At 45.4% G+C, this 27,337-nt stretch overlaps 1 protein-coding gene across 2 annotated transcripts in view; it reads left to right on the plus strand.

Moving 5' to 3' along the window:
• LOC125457988 (sodium/hydrogen exchanger 9-like) overlaps positions 1 to 27,337 on the plus strand; it is a 453,786-nt gene that overhangs the window by 241,791 nt on the left and 184,658 nt on the right. For both annotated transcript variants that reach the window (XM_059651223.1, XM_059651224.1), the window contains exons 10-11: positions 12,055 to 12,168; positions 22,008 to 22,119. In XM_059651223.1, coding sequence (XP_059507206.1) covers positions 12,055 to 12,168; positions 22,008 to 22,119 — 226 coding nt within the window. The remainder of the gene's footprint in view (positions 1 to 12,054; positions 12,169 to 22,007; positions 22,120 to 27,337) is intronic.

The raw sequence follows: 27,337 nt of genomic DNA on the forward strand, positions 1-27,337 counted from the left end.
CCAGCTCCACGCTGTGTTAAATATTGGGCTGTAGTATCAGAGATAATGGGAATTGCAGATGCTGGAGAATTCCAAGATAATAAAATGTGAGGCTGGATGAACACAGCAGGCCCAGCAGCATCTCAGGAGCACAAAAGCTAACGTTTCGGGCCTAGACCCTTCATCAGAGAGGGGGATGGGGAGATGGAACTGGAATAAATAGGGAGAGAGGGGGAGGCGGACCGAAGATGGAGAGTAAAGAAGATAGTTGGAGAGAGTATAGGTGGGGAGGTAGGGAGGGGATAGGTCAGTCCAGGGAAGACGGACAGGTCAAGGAGGTGGGATGAGGTTAGTAGGTAGATGATGGGGGTGCGGCTTGGGGTGGGAGGAAGGGATGGGTGAGAGGAAGAACCGGTTAGGGAGGCAGAGACAGGTTGGACTGGTTTTGGGATGCAGTGGGTGGGGGGGAAGAGCTGGGCTGGTTGTGTGGTGCAGTGGGGGGAGGGGACGAACTGGGCTGGTTTAGGGATGCAGTAGGGGAAGGGGAGATTTTGAAACTGGTGAAGTCCACATTGATACCATTAGGCTGCAGGGTTCCCAGGCGGAATATGAGTTGCTGTTCCTGCAACCTTCGGGTGGCATCATTGTGGCAGTGCAGGAGGCCCATGATGGACATGTCATCTAGAGAATGGGAGGGGGAGTGGAAATGGTTTGCGACTGGGAGGTGCAGTTGTTTGTTGCGAACTGAGCAGAGGTGTTCTGCAAAGCGGTCTCCAAGCCTCCGCTTTGTTTCCCCAATGTAGAGGAAGCCACACCGGGTACAGTGGATGCAGTATACCACATTGGCAGATGTGCAGGTGAACTTCTGCTTAATGTGGAATGTCATCTTGGGGCCTGGGATAGGGGTGAGGGAGGAGGTGTGGGGACAAGTGTAGCATTTCCTGCGGTTGCAGGGGAAGGTGCCGGGTGTGGTGGGGTTGGAGGGCAGTGTGGAGCGAACAAGGGAGTCACGGAGAGAGTGGTCTCTCCGGAAAGCAGACAGGGGAGGGGATGGAAAAATGTCTTGGGTGGTGGGGTCAGATTGTGAATGGCGAAAGTGTCGGAGGAGGATGCGTTGTATCCAGAGGTTGGTGGGGTGGTGTGTGAGAACGAGGGGGATCCTCTTTGGGCGGTTATGGCGGGGGTGGGGTGTGAGGGATGTGTTGCGGGAAATACGGGAGACACGGTCAAGGGCGTTCTCGATCACTGTGGGGGGAAAGGTGCGGTCCTTGAAGAACTTGGACATCTGGGATGTGCGGGAGTGGAATGTCTTATCGTGGGAGCAGATGCGGTGGAGGCGGAGGAATTGGGAATAGGGGATGGAATTTTTGCAGGAGGGTGGGTGGGAGGAGGTGTATTCTAGGTAGCTGTGGGAGTCGGTGGGCTTGAAATGGTCATCAGTTACAAGCTGGTTACCTGAGATGGAGACTGAGAGGTCCAGGAAGGTGAGGGATGTGCTGGAGATGGCCCAGGTGAACTTGAGGTTGGGGTGGAAGGTGTTGGTGAAGTGGATGAACTGTTCGAGCTCCTCTGGGGAGCAAGAGGCGGCGCCAATACAGTCATCAATGTACCGGAGGAAGAGGTGGGGTTTGGGGCCTGTGTAGGTGCGGAAGAGGGACTGTTCCACATAACCTACAAAGAGGCAGGCATAGCTGGGGCCCATGCGGGTGCCCATGGCCACCCGCCTCCCCCTCTCTCCCTATTTATTCCAGTTCCCTCTCCCCATCCCCCTCTCTGATGAAGGGTCTAGGCCCGAAACGTCAGCTTTTGTGCTCCTGAGATGCTGCTTGGCCTGCTGTGTTCATCCAGCCTCACATTTTATTATCTTGGGCTGTAGTGTTTTCTTTGCATTGGGCCTGCCGATTTCATAAATATCACTTCCTTTGGTGCCATGTTTTCAACATTGGTTGCACATTTTGTGAAGCAGCTTTCAGAATTGTCAGTCGAGGAGGAATGTTTACATTGCAGAGGCTTTTTTCGAGGCTACATGTGAAGAATTCAGGTGGGTGTGGGTGGCTATTGTGGAGTGTAGGCCAAAGAGCTGTTGCTATGGTAACAAAATGGAAATGCGTTGTATTAACAGGTGCTGTGTTAAAAGATGAGTCACAGGGACCATTAGTGCATCTGTTTAAATTCATCTCTTCCCCTTGTCCATGTAATAGGATAATATTGTGTCCGTGCTAGTTGTTTAAGCACTGCATCTTATTGGGTTAAATCCATGGGCTAGTCATGGTGCAGTGTTACTGCCTGAAGTTTCTAGTTTTTACCAACAGATTGTTCAGCAGGTGGTCTCTGGTGATAAAAAAAGGCATCATTTTCTCACTTCAGATCAAGAGGAATGCACCCTGCAGGGAAATAATGAGGTCAGCTATAGATAGATAAAGGGGCCTGTTTAGCTCTGAGCCAGTGTACATTTTCTGACCTGCAGATCAATTTTAATGCTAATGTTAAAGGTGGGAGCGTATGTAAGGATGGGAGGAGTCAGCATGTTGGACCATAACACTGATTGATTTTATTGCCACATGTACTGAAATACAGTGAAAAGCTTTGTTTATGAGCAGAACAGGCAGATCACAGCAAGCAAAGGATGCACAGATCAAGAGGGCTTAGAGGCAGACAGGTTACATTATTTAAGGCTGGAGTTCTTCGAACAGTCTGATAACAGCCGGAAAGAAGCTGTTCCTGAAGCTGCCTGTGCGTGTGTCCAGGCTTTTGTATTTTCTGCCTGATGGAAGAGGTTGGAAGAGAGTATCATGGGGGTCTTTGACGATGTTAGCCACCTTTTCATGGCAACGAGCTGTGTAAATAGAGCCCACGGATGGAAGAGATAATAGTAACTGCAGATGCTGGAGAATCCGAGATAACAAAGTGTGGAGCTGGATGAACACAGCAGGCCCAGCTCCTAAGATGCTGCTTGACCTGCTGTGTGCATCCAGCTCTACACTTTGTTACCATGAATTGGGGGGGTTTGGCTTCCGTGATGGTCGGGGCTGTGCTCACCACCTTCTGTAGTCTCTTAGGGTCCTGTGTAGACCAGTTGCGGTACCAGGCTGTTACGCACCTGGATAGTGACGCTTTCAATGGTGCATCTTTAGACGTTGGTGAGGGACCTTATGGAGATGCCAAACTTCCTGAGCTGCCTGAGGAAGAAGAGATGTTGTGTCTCCTTGACTGTTGCATCTACGTGGGAAATCCAGGACAGGTTGTCAGTTATCATCACTCCAAGGAACCTGATGCTCTCCACCCTCTCAGCCTCCGTTCCGTTGATGTGGCTGGGACGTGTTCTCCTTCCTCCCTTCTGAAGTCGATGACCAGTTCTTTAGTTTTGCCGACATTGAGACACAAATTACTTTCATTGCACACACCACTAAGCCCTGTGTCTCCCTTCTGTATTTTGACTCTTTATTGTTAGATATCCCTCCTACTGCGGCAGTGTTGTCAGTGAACGTGTGGATGGCATTCATTCGGAATTTGGCAACACCGTCGTGGGTATGCAGAGAGTACAGTAGGGCGCTGAGGTGTATCCTTGGGGGATCCAATGTTGAACGTTGTTGTGGAGGAGGTGCAGTAACCTTCCTCACTGATTGCGGCCTGTGGGTCAGGAAGCTGAGGGGCCAGAACAGAGACCAAGGTTTTGGAGTTTTGAGATCAGCCTGGGGGGGATAATGGTGTTGAAGGCGGAGCTGTAGTCGATGAGTGGGAGTCTGACGTAGGTATCTTTGATCTCCGGATGTTCCAGGGATGCGTGCAGAACTTGGGATATGGCACCCTCTGTGGGCCTGTTACATTGATAGGCAAACGGTAGGGGAGCAAGGCAGGCTGGGAGACTGGAGGGCCATGACCAGCCTCTCTAAGCACTTCATGATTATGGAGGTCAGAACCGCTGGTTAGGTAATCATTAAGGCACACTACATGTGTTTTCTTGGGTACGGGGATGGTGGTGGTCTTCCTGAAGCAGGGGGCAACTTCGACTTGTAGGAGGGAGAGGTTGAAGTTGTCGGTGAACACTTTCGTCAGTTGGTCCCCACAGGATCTGAATGCTCGGCCAGGGACACTGTCCAGGCCCCTCACATTACGTGGGGTGACTCCCAGGAAGACGATTCTCACTTCCGAAGTGGTGTCAGAGGAAACAGGTGTGTCCTGGGATTGTTGGGGCATAGAAGGTATTGAGTGTGTCAGGGAGGGATGTGAGAAACAGAAGTAGGCCATTCAGCCCATAGAGATAATGGGAACTGCAGATGCTGGAGAATCCGAGATCCACCTTCCACTGAGATCATGGCTGGCCTGATAGTCTTCAATAAAAACTGAAAGAACTGCGGATGCTGTAAATCAGAAATTAAAACAGAAATTGCTAGGGAAGCTGAACAAGCCTGGAAGTGTCTGTGGAGAGAAATCTGGTCAGAGGTCACATGACACCAGGTTATAGTACAACGCTCTGAGAGCTTGTGATTTCACATAAACCTGTTGGACCGTAACCTGGTGTCATGTGATTTCTGACCTTTTCCGCCCCATTCCAAAACTGGCACCTCCACATCATGAGAGAAATCAGAGTTAACATTTCAGGTCAAGTGACTCTTCCTCAGTTCTGAGGAACCCACTGTTCACAGATGCTGCCAGACCTGAGCTTTTTCAACAACTTCTATTTTTGTTTCTGATGACCTTCGACTCCGCTTTTCTGACTTTTCTTAAAACCCTTGAATCCATTACTGATCAACTATCTGTGTGTCTCAAGCTTGAATGTGTTTTTTTAAAAGACTCAGCCCTCTGCAGTAAAGAATTCCAACCCTCCGAGACGAAAAATTCTTCCTCTTCTCTGTCTTAAATGTTATGCTCCTTTAGTCTGATATAATGCTGTCTGGTTCTAGACTCTCCCATGAGAGGAAGCAACCTTTCTGCATCTGTCCTATGAAACTCCGTAAGAATATTGGATGTTCCAATAAGATCAGTTCTTATTCTTCTAAATCCCAATGAATACAGGTTTTGTGTTGTATTTAGTTGTAGTTTCCATATTTCTATTGAAGCTGTGGTTCATATTGAAGTCATTTGCCTTTTTTTTGTTCCTGACACATTTTCTCTCGTGGGCAAATTTTACAACGAGCACAGATGATAATGAGCAATGGGGCCAACATTTCTGGGCTTCGGTGTGAGTGGTTCAGGGTGGAAGGTACTGCAGTGTTACTGCATGGGTGAGACAGTGAGCCAGAATTTGGGGTGAACTCCAGTTCTGTCAGAATTTCCAGCCTTTTCCCCTTGGGCTGCCTCATTCTATGATGGGGAGATTGATGTGAGGTGTCCGCTTCACCCCGGTGAAGATTGAGTTAGAACTGTGGAAGTGCTGCAAGCCCATTAGAATTAGGAGCATGAGGAGGCCATTCAGCCCTTCAAGCCTCCTCCACTATTCAATACGATCATGGCTGATCTCATCTTGGCCTCAACTCCACTTACTTTCACATTCCCCATAATCCTTCAACCCATTGCTAATTAAAAATATGTGTATCTGCTCCTTAATTTACTCAACGTCCTGACACCCACATTACTCTGGGGCAGTGAATTCCACAGATGCCCCACCCTTTGTGAGAAGTAGTTTCTCCTCATCTCTGTTCTGTCTGTGTGTGGAGTTTGCATGTTCTCCCTGGGCTCTTCCTGTCTGCTCTATCTCTACCTCTCACAATTTTGTAGACTTCAATCATGTCACCCTTCATCTTTCTCTGTTCCAAGGAAAGTAACCGAAACCTCTTCAATCCTCACAGCTACAATTCTCCAGCCCTGGCAATGTTCTAGTATAATCTTCTCTGCATTCTCTCCAGAGCAGATCCATCCTTCCTGTAATGTGGTATTCAGAACTTTACACAATATTCCAATTGTGGCCTCACCAGTGTCTTATACAGTTTCACCATTATATCCCTCCTTTTGCATTCTATACCTTTGCCAATGAAGGACAGCATTCCATATGCCTTCTTTACAACCTTATCTACCTGTACAGCAACTTTTAACTTTGCACGCCAAGATCTCTCATCTCCTGGTCTCAGTATATTCCCATTCATTGTGGTTATTGGCCAGTTCAATGCCTCAGTTGAACTTAACCTCACCATATTTCCAGGCCACGCACTCCAGAACGTAACTACTCACTGGGTGAAAATGTTTCTTTCTCACTTCAGTGCCTGTGGTTAGCACTGCAGCCTCACAGCACCAGGGACCCAGGTACGATTCCACCCTCGGGTGACTGTCTGTGTGGCGTTTGCACATTCTCCCAGCGTCTGCATGGGTTTCCTCCGGGTGCTCCGGTTTCCTCCCACAGTCCAAAGGTGTGCAGGCTCGGTGGATTGGCCATGGAAAAAGCAGGGCTACTGGGACAGGGTGGTGGTGTGAGCCCGTGTGAGATGTTCTTTGGTGGGTCGGTATGGACTGGATGGTCGATGTGCCATGTTTGCATACTGTAGGGATTCTATGATTCTATAATTTGTGGTGGAGGGATATAGGCTGAAGGCATGCATAGAGATTCAGGACACAGATCAACTTGCACTCCTACTTGGTCAAATAGTAATCTCTGTCGAAGCTTTTAGTAATTATTTCCTTGATTTTTGGGTAAGTCAATTCCAATGAAGGTTCCACGAGGTAGACCGGCTGACAAGGTTAGATCACATGGAATACGGGGAGAACTAGCCATGTCGATACAGAACTGGCTCGGAGAGAGGAGACAGACCGTGGTGGTGGGGGGGTTGCTTTTCAGACTGGAGGCCTGTGACCAGCGGTGTGCCACAAGGATCGGTACTAGGCCCACTGCTTTTTGTCATTTATATAAATGATTTGGATGTGAATATAGGAGGTATGATAAGTTTGCAGATGACAGCAAAACTAGGGATGCAGTGGATAGCGAAGAAGGTTACTTTTCTGAATACAACAGGATCTTGATCAGGTGGGCCAAGGAGTGGCAGTTGGAGTTTAATTTAGATAAATGTGAGGTGCAGCATTTTTGAAAGGCAAATCAGGGCAAGACTGATACACTTAATGGTAAGGCCCTGGGAAGTGTTGCTGAACTGGGACCTTTGAGTGCAGGTTCATCGTTCCTTGAAGTTGGAGTTGCAGTTAGACAAATCACTGAAGAATACACTTGGTACGCGTTGAATATGGGAGTTGGGAGGTCATGTTGCATGAAATTGGTGTACAGGAAATCTGTGAGGCCACTTATGGAATACTGCGTTCAGTTCTGGTCTCTCTGCTATAAGAAAGATGTTGTGAAACCTGAAAGGGTGCAGAAAGGATTGACAAGGAAGTTGCCAGGTTTGGAAGTTTGAGCTATAGGGAGAGGCTGAATAGGCTGGAGCTAAATCCATACGCCTCTTGTTGGCCGATAATCCTGCACCTCAAGTCATAGAATCATAGAATCCCTAGTGTGTAAAAACAGACCATTCAACCCGTCGAGTCCACACTGACCCTCCAACTAGATTAATTTAGGATATCTGGTTGGCATGGACGAGTTGGAATGAAGGGTTTGTTTCCATGTTGTAACCTCCGTGACTCTGTGTGGAGCTCTGTAGGTGTGTGTATTTAAGAGGATGCCGAATTGGGAGTGAAAGCAGCTACTTGTTTACTTACATGGACATTGTCAGTTCGGAGATGGCTTTTGATGCATCCTTGTTGAATTTAACAGTATAAAACACAGTCAAAGAATAACAAGAGCATGCTAATTCAGTTTACACTTTAGCTTCTGAAGAAGCATACTTTTGGATTTGGTTTTTAGCCAGTTGATGAGTTAACTTGTTCACTCACCTGGGGTAAAGAACCAGACCATTGAACATTCAGAAAACTCATCATAGAATTCCTGCAGTGTGGAAGCAGGACATTCAGCCCATTAGGTCTGCACTAACCCTCTGAAGAGCATCCTACCCAGACCCACCCCTCTACCCTATCCCTGTGCCATGCGTTTCCCATGGTTAAACTACCTAACCTACACATCCCTGGCCAATTTTCGAAGGCCAGTTCACCTTAATCTGCACATCTTTGGACAGTGGGAGGAAACAGGAGGAAACCCACACAGACCCAGGGAGAATGTGCAAACTCCAGACAGACGGTAACCTGAGGCTGGAATCATACCCAGGTCCCTGCTACAGTGAGACGGCAGCGCTAACCACTGAGTCACCGTGCCACTCCCAAAGCTAAGTTTTAAAGGACAGAGGAACGAATAGTTAGCAATCAGAAAATAAATTAACAGATGAATGTCTAAGGCCATGAAGAGTGACTGACTGAACATTCAGATTGTGCCATAGAAAAGACCAGATTTATTGAAGCAGGAAAGAAACTGTTCTGTCCAACCTTTAGAAATTTATGATATTTTAAGAACACATTCGCTGGTCACTGACTGTAACAGTTCCCCTTTAATGTACAGGCTCTGGTTTTAATGAGCCTGCCACTTGGAGCTTCACAGTAAAGGTCACTTGCATAATTTAAATTGCTCCTCAGTAGGTGCACAAAGTGACATGTGTGAGACAGTCCGTGTGAAGATGCAAACGCTGTTTTTTTACCCCTGAATAGAGAATGGGTGCTGAATCTGTCACAAACTCTTGCATGTATCATGGTCCCTGTTTGTTGAGTCCAGCAGACACTCCTTGCTCAACTGGTTCGATATGTCAAGTGGTCTGTGAGGTGCTTAATTGTACTGAATAATATTCAAACTCAGAATGGATTCAATGCGTGTTCATCACATACAAAGGAGTTACATTTGCTTGTAATTTGTGGCCAAAAATGACAAACCTAACACTCCCTCAAGTTCTACATTATAAAAATCGATGCTCGTCAAAGTAACATGTCAAATCAATCAATATTCCTTTTTGTCCTTTGTTGTTTGGTTTCTTCAAAATTTAATGCTAATAGCACTTTGGCATTAACAAATCTTTGGCAGAGAAATCTCACTTTTTTGTGTCATCAACTGAAGTTGATATTCTCACTGTTTTCTAAGACAATAATCTACCCTTGATTTCAGATGCATTTGACACCATCTTCCAACACCGTCTGAATCTCAGTGGGATACGTCAGAAAGCATTCTTTATTCTTTGTGAACAGCAATGAGTAATGGTATATTGCATTTTCCGCTGTCCAATGTCCATTAAGAGATTGCAATCAGCACTTGATAAGAATACCATATTCTTTAAATCCTTGTATTTTGTCAGTGCCTAACCAATGTGCACTGATGATAATTTCAGGATATGAGGTTACGTTGGGATGCTAAATTGACATGAATAGCTCTTTATTCACTCAACGTTCTTCAGTAGTTTTTGTTATTTCAACAAAGTTATAGCCAACTTTGTAAGGACCACTTAAGAGTCAGTAAGCCGATGTCAATGGGCTAGACCTGTCTTGTTTGTCATTGGAATTGTCGATTGAAATTCATGCAGCATCCTCGACACATCTGCTGACTCAGAAAATAGGAAGCACCACACTTATCATCCTGTTAGTATGGCCTTAATCTACTTAATTAAGAAAGGAACACTTGCATTTATATAAGATAACAAGGTGTAGAGCTGGATGAACACAGCAGGCCAAGCAGCAGCAGAGGAGCAGGAAGGCTGATGTTTTGGGCCTAGAACCTTCCTCAGAGATGGGGAAGGGGAAGGAGGTTCTGAAATAAAAAGGGAGAGACGGGAAGGTGGGTAGAAGATGGATGAAGGAGAAGATAGGTGGAGAGGAGACGGGCAGATCAAGGAGGTGGGGGTGGAGCCAGTAAAGGTGAGTGTAGGTGGAGAGTTAGGGAGGGGATAGGTCTGCCAAGGGAATGCGGACTGGCCAAGGAGGTGGGGACGAGGCTGATAGGGAGGAGGTGGCAGTGGGCGTTGAGGTGGGAGGATGGGATAAGTGGGAGGAAGGACAGGTTAAGGAGGTGGGGACGAGCTGGGCTGGTTTTGGGATGGGGTCGGGGGCGGGAAAATTTTGAAGCTTGCAAAGTCTGCATTGATACCATTGGGTTATACCTTGTTGTCTCAGATTCTCCACCATCGGCAGTTCCTACTGTCTCTTGCATTTATATATCCCTTCCACGCCACTGATATCATAAGTCAAATTTATTTACCTGTGAAGAATTTATAGAAATAAAGCTAATACAGTACTTCAAATTAAAAACCAAAATCTGTTTATTAAAGATCTGGAAAGAGTTCATAAGTGGCTAAATTATGTTTTTCAGGCTTAATTATTTCTTCAGGCAATGATTCTTTCAGTAATAAATTACCCTGCCTGTATAATAATGCGGACAGCGTCCCAAAAAGGTGAACCTTTGGAATTCTTTCCCTAAGATTAAGAGATAAATATTAGCCAGGACACCATAGTAACTCTTCCATTTCTCTTCTAAATGGAGCAAAATGTTGTAAAATGGAAGGTTATGTACTTTGGCTGGAAGAATAGAGGAGATGAATATTACTTACAAGGAGAAAGATTGAAGAAAGCTACAAAACAGAGAGGTTTCGGATTCCTCATCCATGAATCATAAAAAGCTAGCATCCAAGTTCGGTGAGTGAAAGGGAAGGTAACTGAAATGTTAATCTTTATTACAAAGGAATGGAGTATAAAAGTACACAGGTTTTGCTAACAACATTCTAAGACACTCGTCAGACCACAGATGGGATACAGTGAATAATTTTGGATCCTTTAATTAGCTCTGGAGACAGTCCAGAGAAGGTTCACTAAGGCTGATCCTGCTTATGGAGGGACTCTCTTATTGATTGATTTATTTATTTATTGTTGCATATACCAAAATAAGGGGAAAAGCTTTGTTTACAAGCGGAACAGGTAGATCATAGTAAGCAAAGGATGTACAGATCAAAAAGACTTAGACAGAATCATACAGGTTACATTGCACAGGGCGTGCACTGGGTGAAATCAGCGTTATTTAAGGTCAGCAGTCTGATAAAAATGGGGGAGAAGCTGTTCCTGAACCTGCCTGTGCGTGTTTTCAGGCTTCTGTATTTTCTGCCTGATGGAAGAGGTTGGTAGGAGATCATTACTGGGATGGGAGGGGTCTTTGATGATGTTTCCACCTTTCTGTGGTAGCGAGTCATGTAAATAGAGCCCATGGATGGAGGTTGGCTTCTGTAACGGTCTGGGCTGTGCACACAACCTTCTGTAGTTTCTTACAGCCCTGGGTAGAGTTGTCATACACCCGGGTGAGTGTGCCAGCCCTGTGCTCATTAGAACAGCGCAGAGTGGTACGTGACCTTATTGAAACAGGGAAGACTCGTAACAGACTTGACGGGGTAGGTGCAAAGAGGGTGTTTCTCTTTGCGCGAGAGTCTAGATCCAGACGAAATCATCTCAGAACAAGGGGCTGCACATTTAACACAGAGATGGGAAGAATCTCTTCTCTGAGGATTGTGAATCTATGGAAGTCTTTACTGCAGAGACTGTTAATCCAGAGATCCAGGCCACATTTGGGACCCGGGTTCACATCTTGCCATGGCAGATGGTAAATTTGAGTTCAATAAGAATCTGGAAGGAAGAGTCTAATAATGGCCATGAAAGGCCTACTGATTATTATAATAATCCATCTGGATTCACTAATGCCCTTTAGGGAAGGAAACTGCCATCCTTACCTGGTCTGTTCTACATGTGACTGCAGGCCCACAGCAATGTAGTTGACTCTTAACTGCCCTCTGGGCAATTAGGGACAGGCAGTGACACCCTCATCCCATGAATGAATGAAAACAGTAAGTTGACTATAGTTGTGAGTAGATCCAAATAAAGGGGACAAATTTGTTCAATAGGTTGTGTGTTCTCAAAAGTGACTTCCAACATTGTTAGTCAAATAAAGCAAAGTACAATGGATTCTGGAAATCTAAAACAAAAACAAAAAATACTGGAGAAAGTCAGCACATCTGGCAGCATCTGTCGTGATGAAAAGTCACTGGACTCAAAATGTTGTGTTTTTCTGCACAGATGCTGTCACACCTGCTGAGTTTCTCTGGCACTTCCTGCTTTTGTTTAAAATCATAGGCTTTACTGAGAATCAGCTTAAAGTTGAAATAAGCAAATATGTGTGTTTTTCTTTTCCAGCTTTTTGAGTTTATGAACTTCATGGCTGAAAACTTCATCTTCTGTTATATGGGTGTTGCACTGTTCACCTATCAGAACCACATCTTCAATGCACTCTTCATTTTCGGAGCCTTTGTATCCTCTTACAAAACGACATTTTGTTACAGTTTTGCACTAATAAGAAAATTGAGAGATGATGTGATTTGACATTTAACACACTTAGCCTGAGACCGCTCAGCAATCTGTCTGATAGCAACAACAGCACTTTCATCTTTGAAAGAAATCTTACAAGGCAACCAGGAGGAGTGAGGAAAGCAGAAGTGGCAAGTTGAAACTTGTTGATCAAAGAAGAACGAGAGGCACATGAAGGAAAGGAGCTGGAGGGGTTTAAGGAGGCAACTCGTTGTCGGTAGCCAATGCAGCTGTAAAAGTTAATAAAGATGTCAAAATTAGAGGAAGGAAGTGTGTGAGCAGAGGGGAATGAGTTGATGGAATCAGGGTTGGAGAATAGGAGTGGGAAGGGGTTTAAAAACAAAGGTGAGGATTCTGCCATGCTAACTTTGAGCTAATATGAGTTAGTGAGAACTGCAGTGGTGGGTGGGAAAAACCAATTTCAGTCTGGAGTATGAGCAAGAGAGTTTGGGTATTTCAGTGTACTTATTCAGAACTGAAGGATGGGGCTCCAACCATGAGATTAAATGGCAATTAGGTCTGAATGAAGGTTTCAGCAACACAAATGTAGCGATGTTCCAGAGGTAGAAATAGTTGGCCTTCATTACAACAATTGTACTGAGATAAATACTTAGCTCAGGGCTGAACAGAGCAGCATATTGGAAGCAAAGTGTGCGGCTGGATGAACACAGCAGGCCAAGCAGCATCTCAGGAGCGCAAAAGCTGACGTTTCGGGCCTAGACCCTTCATCAGAGAGAGGGATGGGGAGAGGGTTCTGGAATAAATAGGGAGAGAGGGGGAGGCGGACCGAAGATGGAGAGAAAAGAAGGTAGGTGGAGAGGAGAGTATAGGTGGGGAGGTAGGGAGGGGATAGGTCAGTCCAGGGAGGACGGACAGGTCAAGGAGGTGGGATGAGGTTAGTAGGTAGGAGATGGAGGTGCAACTTGGGGTGGGAGGAAGGGATGGGTGAGAGGAAGAACAGGTTAGAGAGGCGGAGACAGGCTGGGCTCCGCTCGGTTCGCAATAAACAACTGCACCTCCCAGTCATGAACCATTTTAACTCTCCCTCCCATTCCTCGGACGACGTGTCCATCATGGGCCTCCTGCAGTGCCACAATGATGCCACCCGAAGGTTGCAGGAACAGCAACTCATATTCCACTTGGGATCCCTGCAGCCCAATGGTATCAATGTGGACTTCACCAGCTTCAAAATCTCCCCTCCCCCCACTGCATCCCTAAACCAGCCCAGTTCATCCCCTCCCCCCACTGCACCATACAACCAGCCCAGCTCGTCCCCTCCCCCCACTGCATCCCAAAACCAGCCCAGCCTGTCTCTGCCTCCCTAACCTGTTCTTCCTCTCACCCATCCCTTCCTCCCACCCCAAGCTGCAACTCCATTTCCTTCCTACTAACCTCATCCCACCTCCTTGACCTGTCCGTCTTCCCTGGACTGACCTATCCCCTCCCTACCTCCCCACCTATACTCTCTCCGCCTATCTTCTTTACTCTCCATCTTCGGTCCGCCTCCCCCTCTCTCCCTATTTATTCCAGAACCCTCACCCCATCCCCCTCTCTGATGAAGGGTCTAGGCCCGAAACGTCAGCTTTTGTGCTCCTGAGATGCTGCTTGGCCTGCTGTGTTCATCCAGCTCCACACTCTGTGGGAGATGTGGGATGGAGGGCACGGGAGAGAGAAAAGCTGTGAGTGAGGAGAATACTTTTGTTTTTAATAAGTATCCTGGGCCAGTCGGCCGTGTTGGCAGTGAATTTTGTTACCACTGGAGGTAGACCCTCCAAATCTGTTGATCAATGATATAATTGAATCATGAACATACTCTGTCTCCACCAGCTGGACTTGCACAAGTGAAGATGTGGCTAAGATACCGTAAGATTTTCCTTCCTCTTATCCTCCCACACCCGTGAAATATGTGACGTGGAGGTGCCAATGTTGGACTTGGGTGGACAAAGCCAGAAGTTACACGACACCAGGGTACAGTCCGACAGGTTTATTTGAAATCATGAGCTTTCGGATCCTGAAGAAGGAGCGAGCCTCTGAAAGTTTGTGGGATCCTGTGGTGTTTGACAGTGATTTCTGTCGGACTGAGCAGAACCTTAACTGAAGAAGAATTTTTGTGGATGCAAGATCAAAAGTTGGGAAATTGGACATTTTTTTCTGAAGAAGGGTCTAGGCCTGAAACGTCAGCTTTCCTGCTCCTCTGATGCTGCTGGGCCTGCTGTGTTCATCCAGCTTCAGTCCTTGTTATCTTGGGAAATTGGAAGTTTGGTTGTTAGTCATTTGGAGTGGGTGGTGGTGTGGGAGGGATTTTCTCTCTGGGTCAGCTGCAAAAGGAAATAAGGTTTGGAGGAGCGGGGAGGAATGTGCATAGTGAAGGACAGCAGTGGAAATGTTTGGAGTTACTGTGTCAGTAACTGAGGTCATGGAGTAGAAGGTAGGAGTTCATTTTAATAAGCTACCTCAAGAAGTCCCACAGAACTCTTAAATCCCGGCTGCAAACAAGCACTGTTTAGATTTGGTGTGTACTTTAAGCTCAAGATGAGAGATTGAAAGCTTTTTCATTTCAGTCTGCTAACACTGAAATTGTTGTATGTCGAGAGAGGGCGTCAACTGGGTCAGGGAGCAGCACGGTGGCTCAGTGGTTAGTACGGCTGCCTCACAGCACCAGGGACCCAGGTTCAATTCTACCCTTGGGTAACTGTCTCTGTGGAGTTTGCACATTCTCTCTGTTATGAGAGATAACAAAGTGTGGAGCTGGATGAACACAGCAGGCCAAGCAGCATCTTAGGAGCACAAAAGCTGATGTTTCGGGCCTGGACCCTTCCTGAAATGTCAGCTTTTGTGCTCCTGAGATGCTGCTTGGCCTGCTGTGTTCATCCAGCTCCACACTTTGTTATCTTGGATTCTTCAGCATCTGCAGTTCCCATTATCTCTGATACATTCTCCCTGTGCCTGCTTGGGTTTCCAATGGATGTTCCGGTTTCCTCCCACAGTCCATTCTATTCACTGAGTTTTAAAGAATGAGAGGGCGATCTCAAAGAAACTTTTAATATTTTGGCAGCACTGGACAGACTGTATGTAGAGATGACACTCTGGTCAGCGTGCTGTAAAATAAGGGGCTATGGTTTCAAAGATAGAGATACATTTATAGCTGAAATTAGGAATATTTACCTCACTGGGGGAACGGTGACCCTGTGGAATTTTCCAACATGTAAGTTTATGGAGCCCAGGTGAGTAGATTTAAAAAAGGAATAAAATTCTAACCACTAAAGATATCGAGGGGCATGGGGGGAGTGAATGGGAATAAAGCATTGAGATAGAGAAAAAACCATCACCATACCGAATAGGCTGAAAGAGCTAAATATCTTGTTGCTGCCATGTTGTTGCATGCTTCTATGTCTTTATCACACCAACTTGGGTCTGGAATGGTTGGGTGTGGAATAACTTTTGTTTGTGTGCTCGCCCAAAACTGAGTTCACAATGGGTATGGAAGGGGCTTGGTTCCCAAGGATAGTAGAATGATAAGGGTCAGTAAATGATACAAAGTGTGACCACAGACCAATGTAGCATGTTTCAAATCCTAACATATGAATCTGGTGAGCTCTCAGTACGCTTTCCAATTCAAACTGTAGACTATCATAGCCCGCTATGATCTGGGTGACTCTTCACCATTCACACATGGGAGCTGAAGAACTCGGGGTAGGCCGTTCGGCCCCTCAAGCCTGCTCCACTATTTAATGCAATCGTGGCTGATCTCAGTTTGGCTGCAACTCCACTTTCCTGCCCGTCCTCCATAACCTTCTCACGATCACTAACTCGAAATCTGTCTCTCTCCACCTCGGCTACGTTCAGCATCCCAGCGTCCACCATGCTCTGGGGGAGTGAATTTCTCAGATTCACCTCCCTTTGTGAGAAATACATTTTTTGCATTGGGTCATCCAGTCCTCTCAATTTCCAGTGAAATGGGTTCCTGATTTAACCTGCCACTGTTGAAGAAAGTGCAGACAATTCTATCTCTGTGTTTTTAGGGAGCGGTACAATATTAAGGGATTGCCATGCAGAACCTTTATCATTTGCTTCACAGTTGGCAATCATGGAGCGATAATGTCCAAATCAGGACAAGGAACGCCACAAAGTGTAGAGCTGGATGAACGCAGCAGGCCAGGCAGCATCAGAGGAGCAGGAAAGCAGATGTTTCAGGTCTGGGCCTTTCTTCAGAAATGGTCCAGACCCAAAATGTCAGCTTTCCTGCTCCTCTGATGCTGCTTGGCCTGCTGCGTTCATCCAGCTCTACAGCTTGTTATCTCAGCTCCTCCAGCATCAGCGTTCCTACTATCCCCAAGGAAAGTAACAAAGGGCTCTTTCCAAGGAAAGAAATTAATGGTTGATTTACCAGGAGGCTCCTTTGCTCCAAGCCTCTCTCTGTTTTGTAACTGTCAGTGTAATGAAGCTTGGACCTGACTTCTGATCTTTATTGAGCCACAAAGATTGTTCCTAATGTGAACCTTTTAGACTTGGAGCTTTGCTTGCTGAAGCATAAAGGTGTTTAATTCGGTAGGTTCTGCATCTATTCCCTTGTTCCACATGCTGCTGGATCAAACAGTAACTGAAACTGGTCAAAGACAAGGAGAGATGAAGGGTCACCGGACCCGAACTTTTTCTTCACTGCTGCTGCCGGACCTGCTGAGCTTTTCCAGTAACTTCTGTTTTTGTGCAAAGACAGGGGCCGGCTCCCATCCCAGGCCCCAAGATGACTTTCCACATCAAGCAGATGTTCACCTGCACATCCGCCAATGTGGTATACTGCATCCACTGTACCCATTGTGGCCCCCTCTACATTGGGGAAACCAAGCGGAGGCTTGGGAACTGCTTTGCAGAACACCTCCATTCAGTTCGCAATAAACAACTGCACCTCCCAGTCACGAACCATTTCAACTCCCCCTCCCATTCCTTAGATGACATGTCCATCCTGGGCCTCCTGCAGTGCCACAATGATGCCACCCGAATGTTGCAAGAACAGCAACTCATATTCCACTTGGGAACCCTGCAGCCCAATGGCATCAATGTGGATTTCACAAGCTTCAAAATCTCCCCTCCTCCCACTGCATCCCAAAACCAGCCCAGCTCATCCCCGCCTCCCTAACCTGTGCTTCCTCTCACCTATCCCCTCCTCCCACCTCAAGCCACACCTCCATTTCCTTCCTACTAACCTCATCCTGCCCTCTTGACCTGCCCGTCCTAGACTGACCTATCCCCATTTGTCAAACCTCCTGCCAAAAATACAGTCAGGAGCTGATCTAAATATTTTGAGACATTTATCCACCAATTAGATTACTAGCTGACTGCTGTAAGTCTGGGAGGCAGCAACGAGGGAGGAAGCAGAGAACTGGAAGGCGCTGAGCGATTGTGGAACAGTGTCAATAGTGTGGGGAATGAATTTGACTTGCCTTAGATAGATCACTTGGCTCTGGGGAGAGTCAATACTGTAGGGGTCCAGTGGTGTTCAGTTGAGGCGGAAGGGCCCTGTTTGGTAGGAAGTAGTCCCGTTTCTCTTGACCCACAAGCAGTGCTGGAAAAGCATTTGCCGCGTGGAATCTGTCACATGTTGGTGGTATTCAGCAGACAGATTCCACATGCCCTGGGTTAATCTAAAACTGAGCTGGAACTGGAGGCACGCAGCCTCAGTAAATTATGTAAATGACGGAGCAGCCTGTGGTGTGCTGGTTAGTTAAACACCATACTGCCTGCCTCTGTGCAAACGAGCTCCTGATCACGTTTCCCTCAATGCAAAAATCATTTTCCCACCACTCCCCTCCCCTCCACGCTTTCAATAATTCATTGAAGTGAGTTGCCAACCTAAGGAGACCATGAAAGTTGTTGGTGTTGAATAATTAAATTGCAAATTATAAAGATGTTTAAAGTTATAAAGTTGTACATTACAGAGATAGACTCTTCAGTCCATCTCGTCCACGCCAATCAGATAATCTAGACCCATTTGCCAACATTTGGCCCATGTCCCTCTAAACCCTTCCTATTCATGTCCCCATCCAGATGCCTTTTAAATGTTGTAATTGTACCAGCCTCCACCACTTCCTCTGGCAGCTCATTCCATACACGCACCACCCTCTGTTTGAAAAAGTTGCCCCTTATGTCCCTTTTAAATCTTTCCCCTCTCACCTCAAACCTATTCCCTCTAGTTTTGGACTCTCCTACCCTGGGTAAAAGACCTTGACTACTCACCCTATCCCTGCCCCATGTGATTTTATAAACCTCTATCAGGTCACCCCTCAACCTCCTATGTTCCAGGGAAAATAGCTCCAGCCTATTCCCTATAACGCAAACCCTCCGACCTCAGCAACATCCTTCTTTTCTGAACTCTTTCTAGTTTCACAACATCTTTCCTGTAGCAGGGAGACCAGAATTGAACGCATTATTCCAAAAGTGGCCCTAGCCAATGTCCCATCCAGCTGGAACATGACCTCCCGACTCCTATACTCCAAATCCCTGAGACTGCGCTGACCAGATGGAATGGTCAGGTGTTGTGGCCTCCACTGCTTGGGTGAGTGGACCTCCTGCCTCTGCACCATCCTGTCCTCCTGGACCCCCACCCACAACGTGACCCCTTTCCTGCCATGTCTTGGGCACATGCCAGGGATCATGCAGGGCCACCTCCAGACAGATGGGGCTTGTGTGTTAAAGGTGGCACTGGTGCCGAGGATGCTGGTCAGTTTTGCAAATTCCCCACCCATTGGCCAATCACTTCAGGCGTGGCAATTGTTAGAATGGGGTGAGAGGGGCATCATTGTACTGGCCAGGTTGTTAATGACGCGAGGTTGGTGCTGTCACATTCAGCCTATGGGCGAGCTACTCTCTTGTGCAACTCAACCAAAATGATGCTTCACCGGTAAAGATGTCAGATTTACCCCCTCAGTCTCCAAGTTCCTGAGTGCGCTGTGGTTCATAAGTAGAAGCAACTTTTGGAAATTTTCTGAACAAGGGTCTAGGCCCAAAACGTCAGCGTTCCTGCTCCTCCGATGCTGCTTGGCCTGCTGTGTTCATCCAGCTCTACACCCTGTTATCTAAGATTCTCCAGCATCTGCAGTACCTACCATCGCTTTTGGAAATTACAAACCCTTTTCAGGTTAAGAATTGGAACTACATTTTAACTAGCCTTAATGTTTGTCTAATTTCACATGTAAGATGTTGTATATGAATAAAAGTCTCTGTTTTAGTACAGTAAGATTTTCTAATGAAACATCTGTGAATTACTAACCTGGAATCCTTTCTGAATATGAGTCATATTCATATAGGCTCTGACCAGGATGGATCAGCGATCGGCTTAGTCAGGGTGAGACACTAGTGTGGTGGTGAGAGGTTTCTCATACTTCTACCAGGATGCAGTTAGTTTCAATATCCAGTCTTTGCTATGTGGTCACTATAGTCCCAGTGCGCCATAGGCTTGCTCTCTCATTATAGAGAGATGAGTGGCAATGGTTTAACCTGAGGGCCATGGTGCCTCAGGCAACAGCAGAAGTCAAGATTCTCTGTAACTTTAGTCGCTGGTGAATTCAGAATCTATGGTTGATATTAATTTACGGCTGAGGTGTAGATGCGTGACCTGATTAGTGGAGACCGAAGGGTGACCTTTTACAGGTCTATAAAATCACATAGCGGCATAGACAAGGTAGATAGCCAACAGTTCCTCCCCATGGTCGGGATGTCGAAAACTAGATGGGAGAAGAGGCAGACACAAAAGGGTCCAGAGGGATGATTTTTTTCACACAGAGGCTGATGAGTGTCTGGAATGAGATGCCAGAGAGTGTGGTGAAGGTGGGTGCAATTTTGTCATTTTAGGAAACATTTGGTCAGGTGTGTGGATGAGGTAGACATGAAGGATTATGGATCAAACGCAGGCAAATGGGACCAGATAAACTGCAAAAACTGGGCAGCATGAGCAAATTGGGCTGAAGGGCCTGTTTCCATGCTGTAAGCCTCTATGACTCTGTCAGACTACTTACACATCAATGTTGAAAACTGAGCAGAATGATTTCTGTTGAATTTTATGTACTAGTGCTGCATAATTTGGTTTTAAATTTTATCCATTAAGATAAAAAAATTATGTCAAGGTTGATATGGGTTGTATAAAGGGAGAATTTGCTTTAGTTGAATTTGTGGACATTTTCAAGATTTTCTTTCCTCTCCCCCAAGCTAAAGAATCATTAAACCAATTCCTCATTCATGACTCACCAAGCCGAAACTCCTGGGGACATCATCTCAACTCAAACGGATTGTTTTTGAACAGTTTGTGAGAGTCTCTCGTTTTCTGCCAAATAAAACTGCTGAAAAGTGATAAAGCCTGTCCTGACGTCGGATGAAACAGAAAAATGACCCTGGGACTTGCTCGAGTTGAACAATTTGACACCAACAGCAGGGATGAGTCGTTGAGAGTCTTAGGTTCCTGCCTTATGTTTCCTCAGCTGGAGCAGGCAGCAGAGCTGTGTGATTTAGAAAAGGCTTTGTTTGAGAAAAGCATACTGCGAGGCCACTCATCAAATCCAAAACAGTGTACACTTGCATCCAGTGCGAGAAACAACTTTGTGAATATTTTAAGCCCTTTTTTATTCAGGAAGGTACATTAGTGAAACTCATGACTCATGAGTTTATAACACTCTTTGTTCCCCAATAACATTGAAGTTGTTTAAAAGGGTGGTTTGTTTTATGTGGGTAGCTCACTGAGAACAAATTCTCTTCATGCATTCTTTTGAATCTAATTTTGTTTCATGTCTAAGCCTTATCCATGGTAAGGATTGTTTTCCTGAGCACAAGTAGGGTTTGAGAAGAGATTAAGATGTAGAAAATTATGAGGGTATGAATAGGATAGCCAGGGAGAAACTTCCCCTTTTGTTGGAAGGATCAGTGACCGGGGGCATAGATTTAAGGTAAGGGACCGAAAGTTTAGAGGAGATAGTGAGGAAGAACTCTTTCATCCAGACGGTGGTGGGAATCCCTCAGAAACCCTCAGAGCAGTGAATAAATATTTAGAGATAGTAGCAGCTGTCAATGCCTCAGAATCTGAGATAACAAGATGTAGAGCTGGATGAACACAGCAGGCCAAGCAGCATCAAAGGAGCAGGAAAGCTGACGTTTTGGGCCTAGATTTTCTTCAGGAAGAAACGTTTAGATGTGCACTTGTGATGCCAGTGCAGTCTAGGATGTGGACTAAGTGCTGGGAAAGGGGCTTAGAAATAGTTAGGTAGTTCTCATTGACTAACATGGAAACAGGGGGCTGGGGGTGGGCGGGGCTTTTTCTGTGCTGTTTATTTCTGTGACTTATTTAGGATATCTGGTCAGCATGGAGAAGTTGGGCCGAATGGCTGTGTTTCTGTATGACTCTTTGTCTCTGAATGGATTGTACTGCATTGACCATTCCTCATACTTTTTCTCAGCACATTCGTTGGTTTAATTTTTGCAATTCTTCAAAGTTCCAGATTCCCATTGCAACTATTCTTTGTATTTCCTCCAGAATATTTTCCCTTTCAGGGTTTTATCTTTAGAATGCTCCAAGGTTTGTGCTTGCATTCAACACTCTTGTGTCAAAACTATTTACTTCTGTGTATTTAATGCCTCAAAAAAAGTAAGCCCACGTCCCAAAGATGAATAAAAGAAATGGTCCAGAAAGGAATGAAATTTGTAATGGCAATCAATAAGAGACAGAGCAACCTCAAAGGGGATGTCAGTGAGCATTGGTCAATCGATTTTTGCTATTGTCCTTAAGATTATTTCAACAGATCGCCATCTTTGTAGCACGAGCCTGCAATATCTATCCTCTGTCATTCCTACTCAACCTGCGACGCAGAAGAAAAATCCCTTGGAACTTCCAACACATGATGATGTTTGCAGGTAAGCCTATTCTGTCTCTGGTCAGTGAAGCCTTGTTTGAAATATTACAGTGCTGACATAGGGCCGAAGGGCCTTTAATGTGCTGTACTGTTCTATGTTCTCTGTTTCTATGAGCTCCTATATAAATCTCCGTTGCTGTTATTTTTGAGTGTGGTAGAATTTGCATGAAGATATAAAAGTCAAATTCTGATTTTCTGAACTATATTTGGTCTTGTGTGCATTTTTTTTTACATTTTACTGCCTCGCTCCCTTTTCATCCTTCCTTCTGACCTTGTCAAATCTATTTAGTACCATGAATTTGTTCCCATCCATACAGCTCCCAGTAGACACGATGGTCAAATTGTTAATGATCTCTTGCCTTAATTCTAGACCCCTGTTTCCCAAACTGTTTTATTTGCCATGCATGTCAGGTCAGCTACTTGCAGCCTTGAAACATGTTAGAACCCACCCATTCTCTTCCATAAAGACATGTAGCTGTGCTTTGGATCTGTAATTGCCAAAGAAGTGTGTGTGTGTGTGTGTGTGTGTGTGTGTGTGTGTGTGTGTGTGTGTGTGTGTGTGTGTGTGTGTGTGTGTGTGTGTGTGTGTGTTGTGTGTGTGTGTGTGTGTGAGAGTGTGTGTGTGTGAGACAAGAATGCAAACTTGCATGTATGTGTATGTACTAGAGGGCATGTATATGTACATCCTGGAGACCAGTTACTAGTGGTGTACCGCAAGGGTTGGTGTTGGGTCCACTGCTGTTTGTCATTTTTATAAATGACCTGGATGAGGGCGTAGAAGGATGGGTTAGTAAATTTTCAGATGACACTAAGGTCGGTGGAGTTGTGGATAGTGACGAAGGATGCTGTAGGCTTCAGAGAGACACAGATAAGCTGCAGAGCTGGGCTGAGAGGTGGCAAATGGAGTTTAATGCAGACAAGTGTGAGGTGATGCACTTTGGTAGGAGTAACCGGAAGGCAAAGTACAGGGCTAATGGTAAGATTCTTGGTAGTGTAGATGAGCAGAGAGATCTCGGTGTCCATGTACACAGATCCTTGAAAGTTGCCACCCAGGTTGACAGGGCTGTTAAGAAGGCATACAGTGTTTTAGCTTTTATTAATAGAGGGATCGAGTTCCGGAACCAAGAGGTTATGGTGAAGCTGTACAAAACTCTGGTGCGGCCGCACTTGGAGTATTGTGTACAGTTCTGGTCACCACATTATAAGAAGGACGTGGAAGCTTTGGAAAGGGTGCAGAGGAGATTTACTAGGATGTTGCCTGGTATGGAGGGAAGGTCTTACGAGGAAAGGCTGAGGGACTTGAGGCTGTTTTCATTAGAAAGGAGAAGGTTGAGAGGTGACTTAATTGAGACATATAAAATAATCAGAGGGTTAGGTAGGGTGGATAGGGAGAGCCTTTTTCCTAGGATGGTGACGGCGAGCACGAGGGGGCATAGCTTTAAATTGAGGGGTGAAAGATATAGGACAGATGTCAGAGGTAGTTTCTTTACTCAGAGTAGTAAGGGAATGGAACGCTTTGCCTGCAATGGTAGTAGATTCGCCAACTTTAGGTACATTTAAGTCGTTATTGGACAAGCATATGGACGTACATGGAATAGTGTAGGTTAGATGGGCTTCAGATCGGTATGACAGGTCGGCACAACATCGAGGGCCGAAGGGCCTGTACTGTGCTGTTATGTTCTATGTTCTATGTTCTATCTGTGTGCGTGTGTGCACACGTATATATGCAGGCATGACTGTGTGCGTGCAAATGTATGAGTGTTTTTGTGCACATGTGTGATCTTTGTGTGCGTGCATGTGTTCGTTGTGTGCCGTGTATATGTGCATGTGGGGGTGCATGTGCTTGTGTGTCCATATATTGAGCCATGCCTTTATCTGGTGAGATGAAGGAATTACTATATGTCTAAATATGAAGTCTTTAACAAGGCAAATATTTGCAAGGTCCATAACGTCGACCGAGCCAATATGCCCAAAATGTTGCAGAACTCATTGTGTGAACTTCAGTGCTTTTCCATTGAGGACCCACTCCTGTCCCTTGTTTATCCTCCCTAATGGAAAATGGTGTAATGTTTGTGAAGATATAAATGGTCAATGGCATTCAAATGTCCCTTCAGCAAACATTGTTGAAAGGGTGATTTAACCCTTTAATCCCTCTTTCAGACCAGGGGAAAATCAGAATTTTTTTGATGCATGAATAAAAGTTTAAACAAAGATGGAACACCACTGAAACTTTGCTGCAAAAGCTATGGGTTTTTATTTGCCCTACAGAAAACAGGTTACCAATGAAATGTTTACACACTCACCCATATCACTATTCAACAGTGTTGGCGTAGTTTGCCTTCCAGTATTAGTATTATCCAATTATGTACAACCCAGTACACGTGACTATCGTACCAATCATATCATATGTGAGAAGTGATGCAGAGACCCAGCTAATGTTTTGGGAACCCCAGTTCAAATCCCAGCATGGCAAATGGTGGAGTTTGAATTCAAATTCTTTTTAAATCTCTGTATTTAAGAGTCTAGTGATGACCATGAAACCATTATTGGTTCTTGGAAAAACCCATTTTGGTCACTAATATCATGTAGGGAAGGAAACTGACAATAGAAAATAGACAATAGGTGCAGGAGTAGGCCATTCGGCCCTTCGAGCCAGCACCACCATTCATTATGATCATGGCTGATCATCCACATTCAGTATCATTACCTGGTCTGGCCGACAAGTGACTCCAAACCCACAGCAATATGGTTGATGCTTAACTGCCCTCTGGGAAAATAGGGATGGAAAATAAATGATGGCCCACTTAAACAAAAACACATCCATGTCTTCCATCTCTGAGTATGTAATTGTGATTATCAGAAACTCTTTACTGTCCTTTTCCCATTTTGTTTGACAATGACAACAGTTTGATGATCATCCAAAGCTTGAAATCTTCATTGTTCAACACTGACAGTGAAGGTCTGGGATGGTATAGGGTTTAATGACTGCTGTCAGAGTAACCTGGTGGGACTAGCTGGGAGAAACAGTGAGCTATAATTGAGAAACTTCTGAAGATTGGGAGCTAGCCTAGCACCCACCTGTGGCTTGGACTTAAATTTAGACAGATGCATATGCAGATACTGGCAGATGGTAATGTATTCGGATCATCCCCTTCTGAACAGAATGCAATCTGTGGTCTAAATGGAACCCATTTGTCTCAATGAAGTACAATGGACCATATAATCATGATTGTTAAAAGGTTTAGAGGTTCCTTGAGGCTTTGCTATCTGATTGAACAACATAGAACGTAGAATATTACAGCGCAGTACAGGCCCTTCGGCCCTTGATGTTGCGCTGACCTGTGAAACCAATCTGAAGCCCATCTAACCTACACTATTCCAATATCATCCCCGTTTAAATGCCCTTAAACTTGACAAGTCTACTACTGTTGCAGGCAGGGCATTCCACGCCCTCACTACTCTCTGAGTAAAGAACTTACCTCTGACAATCTGTCCTATATCTATCACCCCTCAAACCTTATCAAACGCTTTACTGAAATCCATATACACCACATCAACCACTTTACCCTCATCCAACTGTTTGGTCACCTTCTCAAAGAACTTAATAAGGTTTGTGAGGCACGACCTATCCTTCACAAAATTGTGTTGACTATCCCTAATCAAATTATTCCTTGCTATATGATTTTATATCCTATCTCTTATAATCCTTTCCAACACTTTACCCACAACTGAAGTAAGGCTCACTGGTCTGTAATTACCAGGGTTGACCCTCCTCCCCTTCTTGAACAAGGAGACAACATTTGCTATCCTCCAGTCTTCTGGCACTATTCCTGTAGAAAATGATGACATAAAGATCAAAGCCAAAGGCTCTGCAATTTCCTCCCTAGCTTCCCAGAGAATCCTAGGATAAATCCCATCTGGCCCAGGGGACTTATCTATTTTCACACTTTCCAGAATTGCTAACAACTCCTCCTTTAGAACCTCAATCCCGCCTAGTCTAATAGCCTGTATCTCAGTATTCTCCTCGACAACATTGTCTTTTTTCTGTGGGAATACTAACAAAAAATATTCATTCTCTTTGGACTCCATGCACAACTTCCCACTACTGTCCTTGACTGGCCCTAATCTTACTCGAGTCATTCTTTTATTCCTGACATACCTATAGAAAGCTTTAGGGTTTTCCTTGATCCTACCTGCCAAAAACTTCTCATGTCCCCTCCTGGATCTTCTTAGCTCTCTCTTTAAGTCCTTCCTGGCTAACTTGTAACTCTCAAGTGCCCTAACTGATCCTTCACGTCTCATCTTTACATAAGCCTCCCTCTTCCTCTTGACAAGAGTTTCAACTTCTTTAGTAAACCATAGTTCTCTCGCTCGACCACTTCCTCCCTGCCTGACAGGACATATGTATCAAGGACACGCAGTAGCTGTTCCTTGAACAAGCTCCACATTTCAATTGTGCCCAGCCCCTGCAGTTTCCTTCCCCATCCTATGCATCCTAAATCTTGCCTAATTGCCTCATAATTGCCTTTCCCCCAGCTATAACTCTTGCCCTGCGGTATATACCTATGCCTTTCTATCGCAAAAGTAAACTTTTCATGGTCACTATCACCAAAGTGCTCACGTACCTCCAAATCTAACACCTGGCCTGGTTCATTACCCAGTACCAAATCCAATGTGACCTCGCCTCTTGTTTCCCTGTCTACATACTGTGTCAGGAAACCATTCTGCACACATTGGACAAAAACTGACCCATCTAATGTACTCGAACTATAGTGTTTCCAGTCACTATTTGAAAAGTTAAAGTCGCCCATAACAACTGTGATCAGAGATAATGGAAACTGCAGATGCTGGAGAATCCAAGATAACAAAGTGTGTAGCTGAACGAACACAGCAGGCCAAGCAGCATCTCAGGAGCACAAAAGCTGACGTTTCGGACCTAGACCCTTCATCAGAGACCTCTCTTCATCAGAGGCCCGAAACGTCAGCTTTTGTGCTCCTGAGAAGCTGCTTGGCCTGCTGTGTTCATCCAGCTACACACTTTGTTATTCCCATAACAACTACCCTGTTACTTTCGCTCCTATCCAGAATCATTTTTGCAATCCTTTCCACTACATCTCTGGAACTATTCGGAGGCCTATAGAAAACTCCCAACAGGGAGACCTCTCCTTTCTTGTTTCTAACCTCAGCCCATACTACTTCAGTAGATGAGTCCTCATAAA

This window comes from Stegostoma tigrinum, chromosome 14, assembly GCF_030684315.1.
Source record: "Stegostoma tigrinum isolate sSteTig4 chromosome 14, sSteTig4.hap1, whole genome shotgun sequence".
Taxonomy (NCBI): Eukaryota; Metazoa; Chordata; class Chondrichthyes; order Orectolobiformes; family Stegostomatidae; genus Stegostoma; species Stegostoma tigrinum.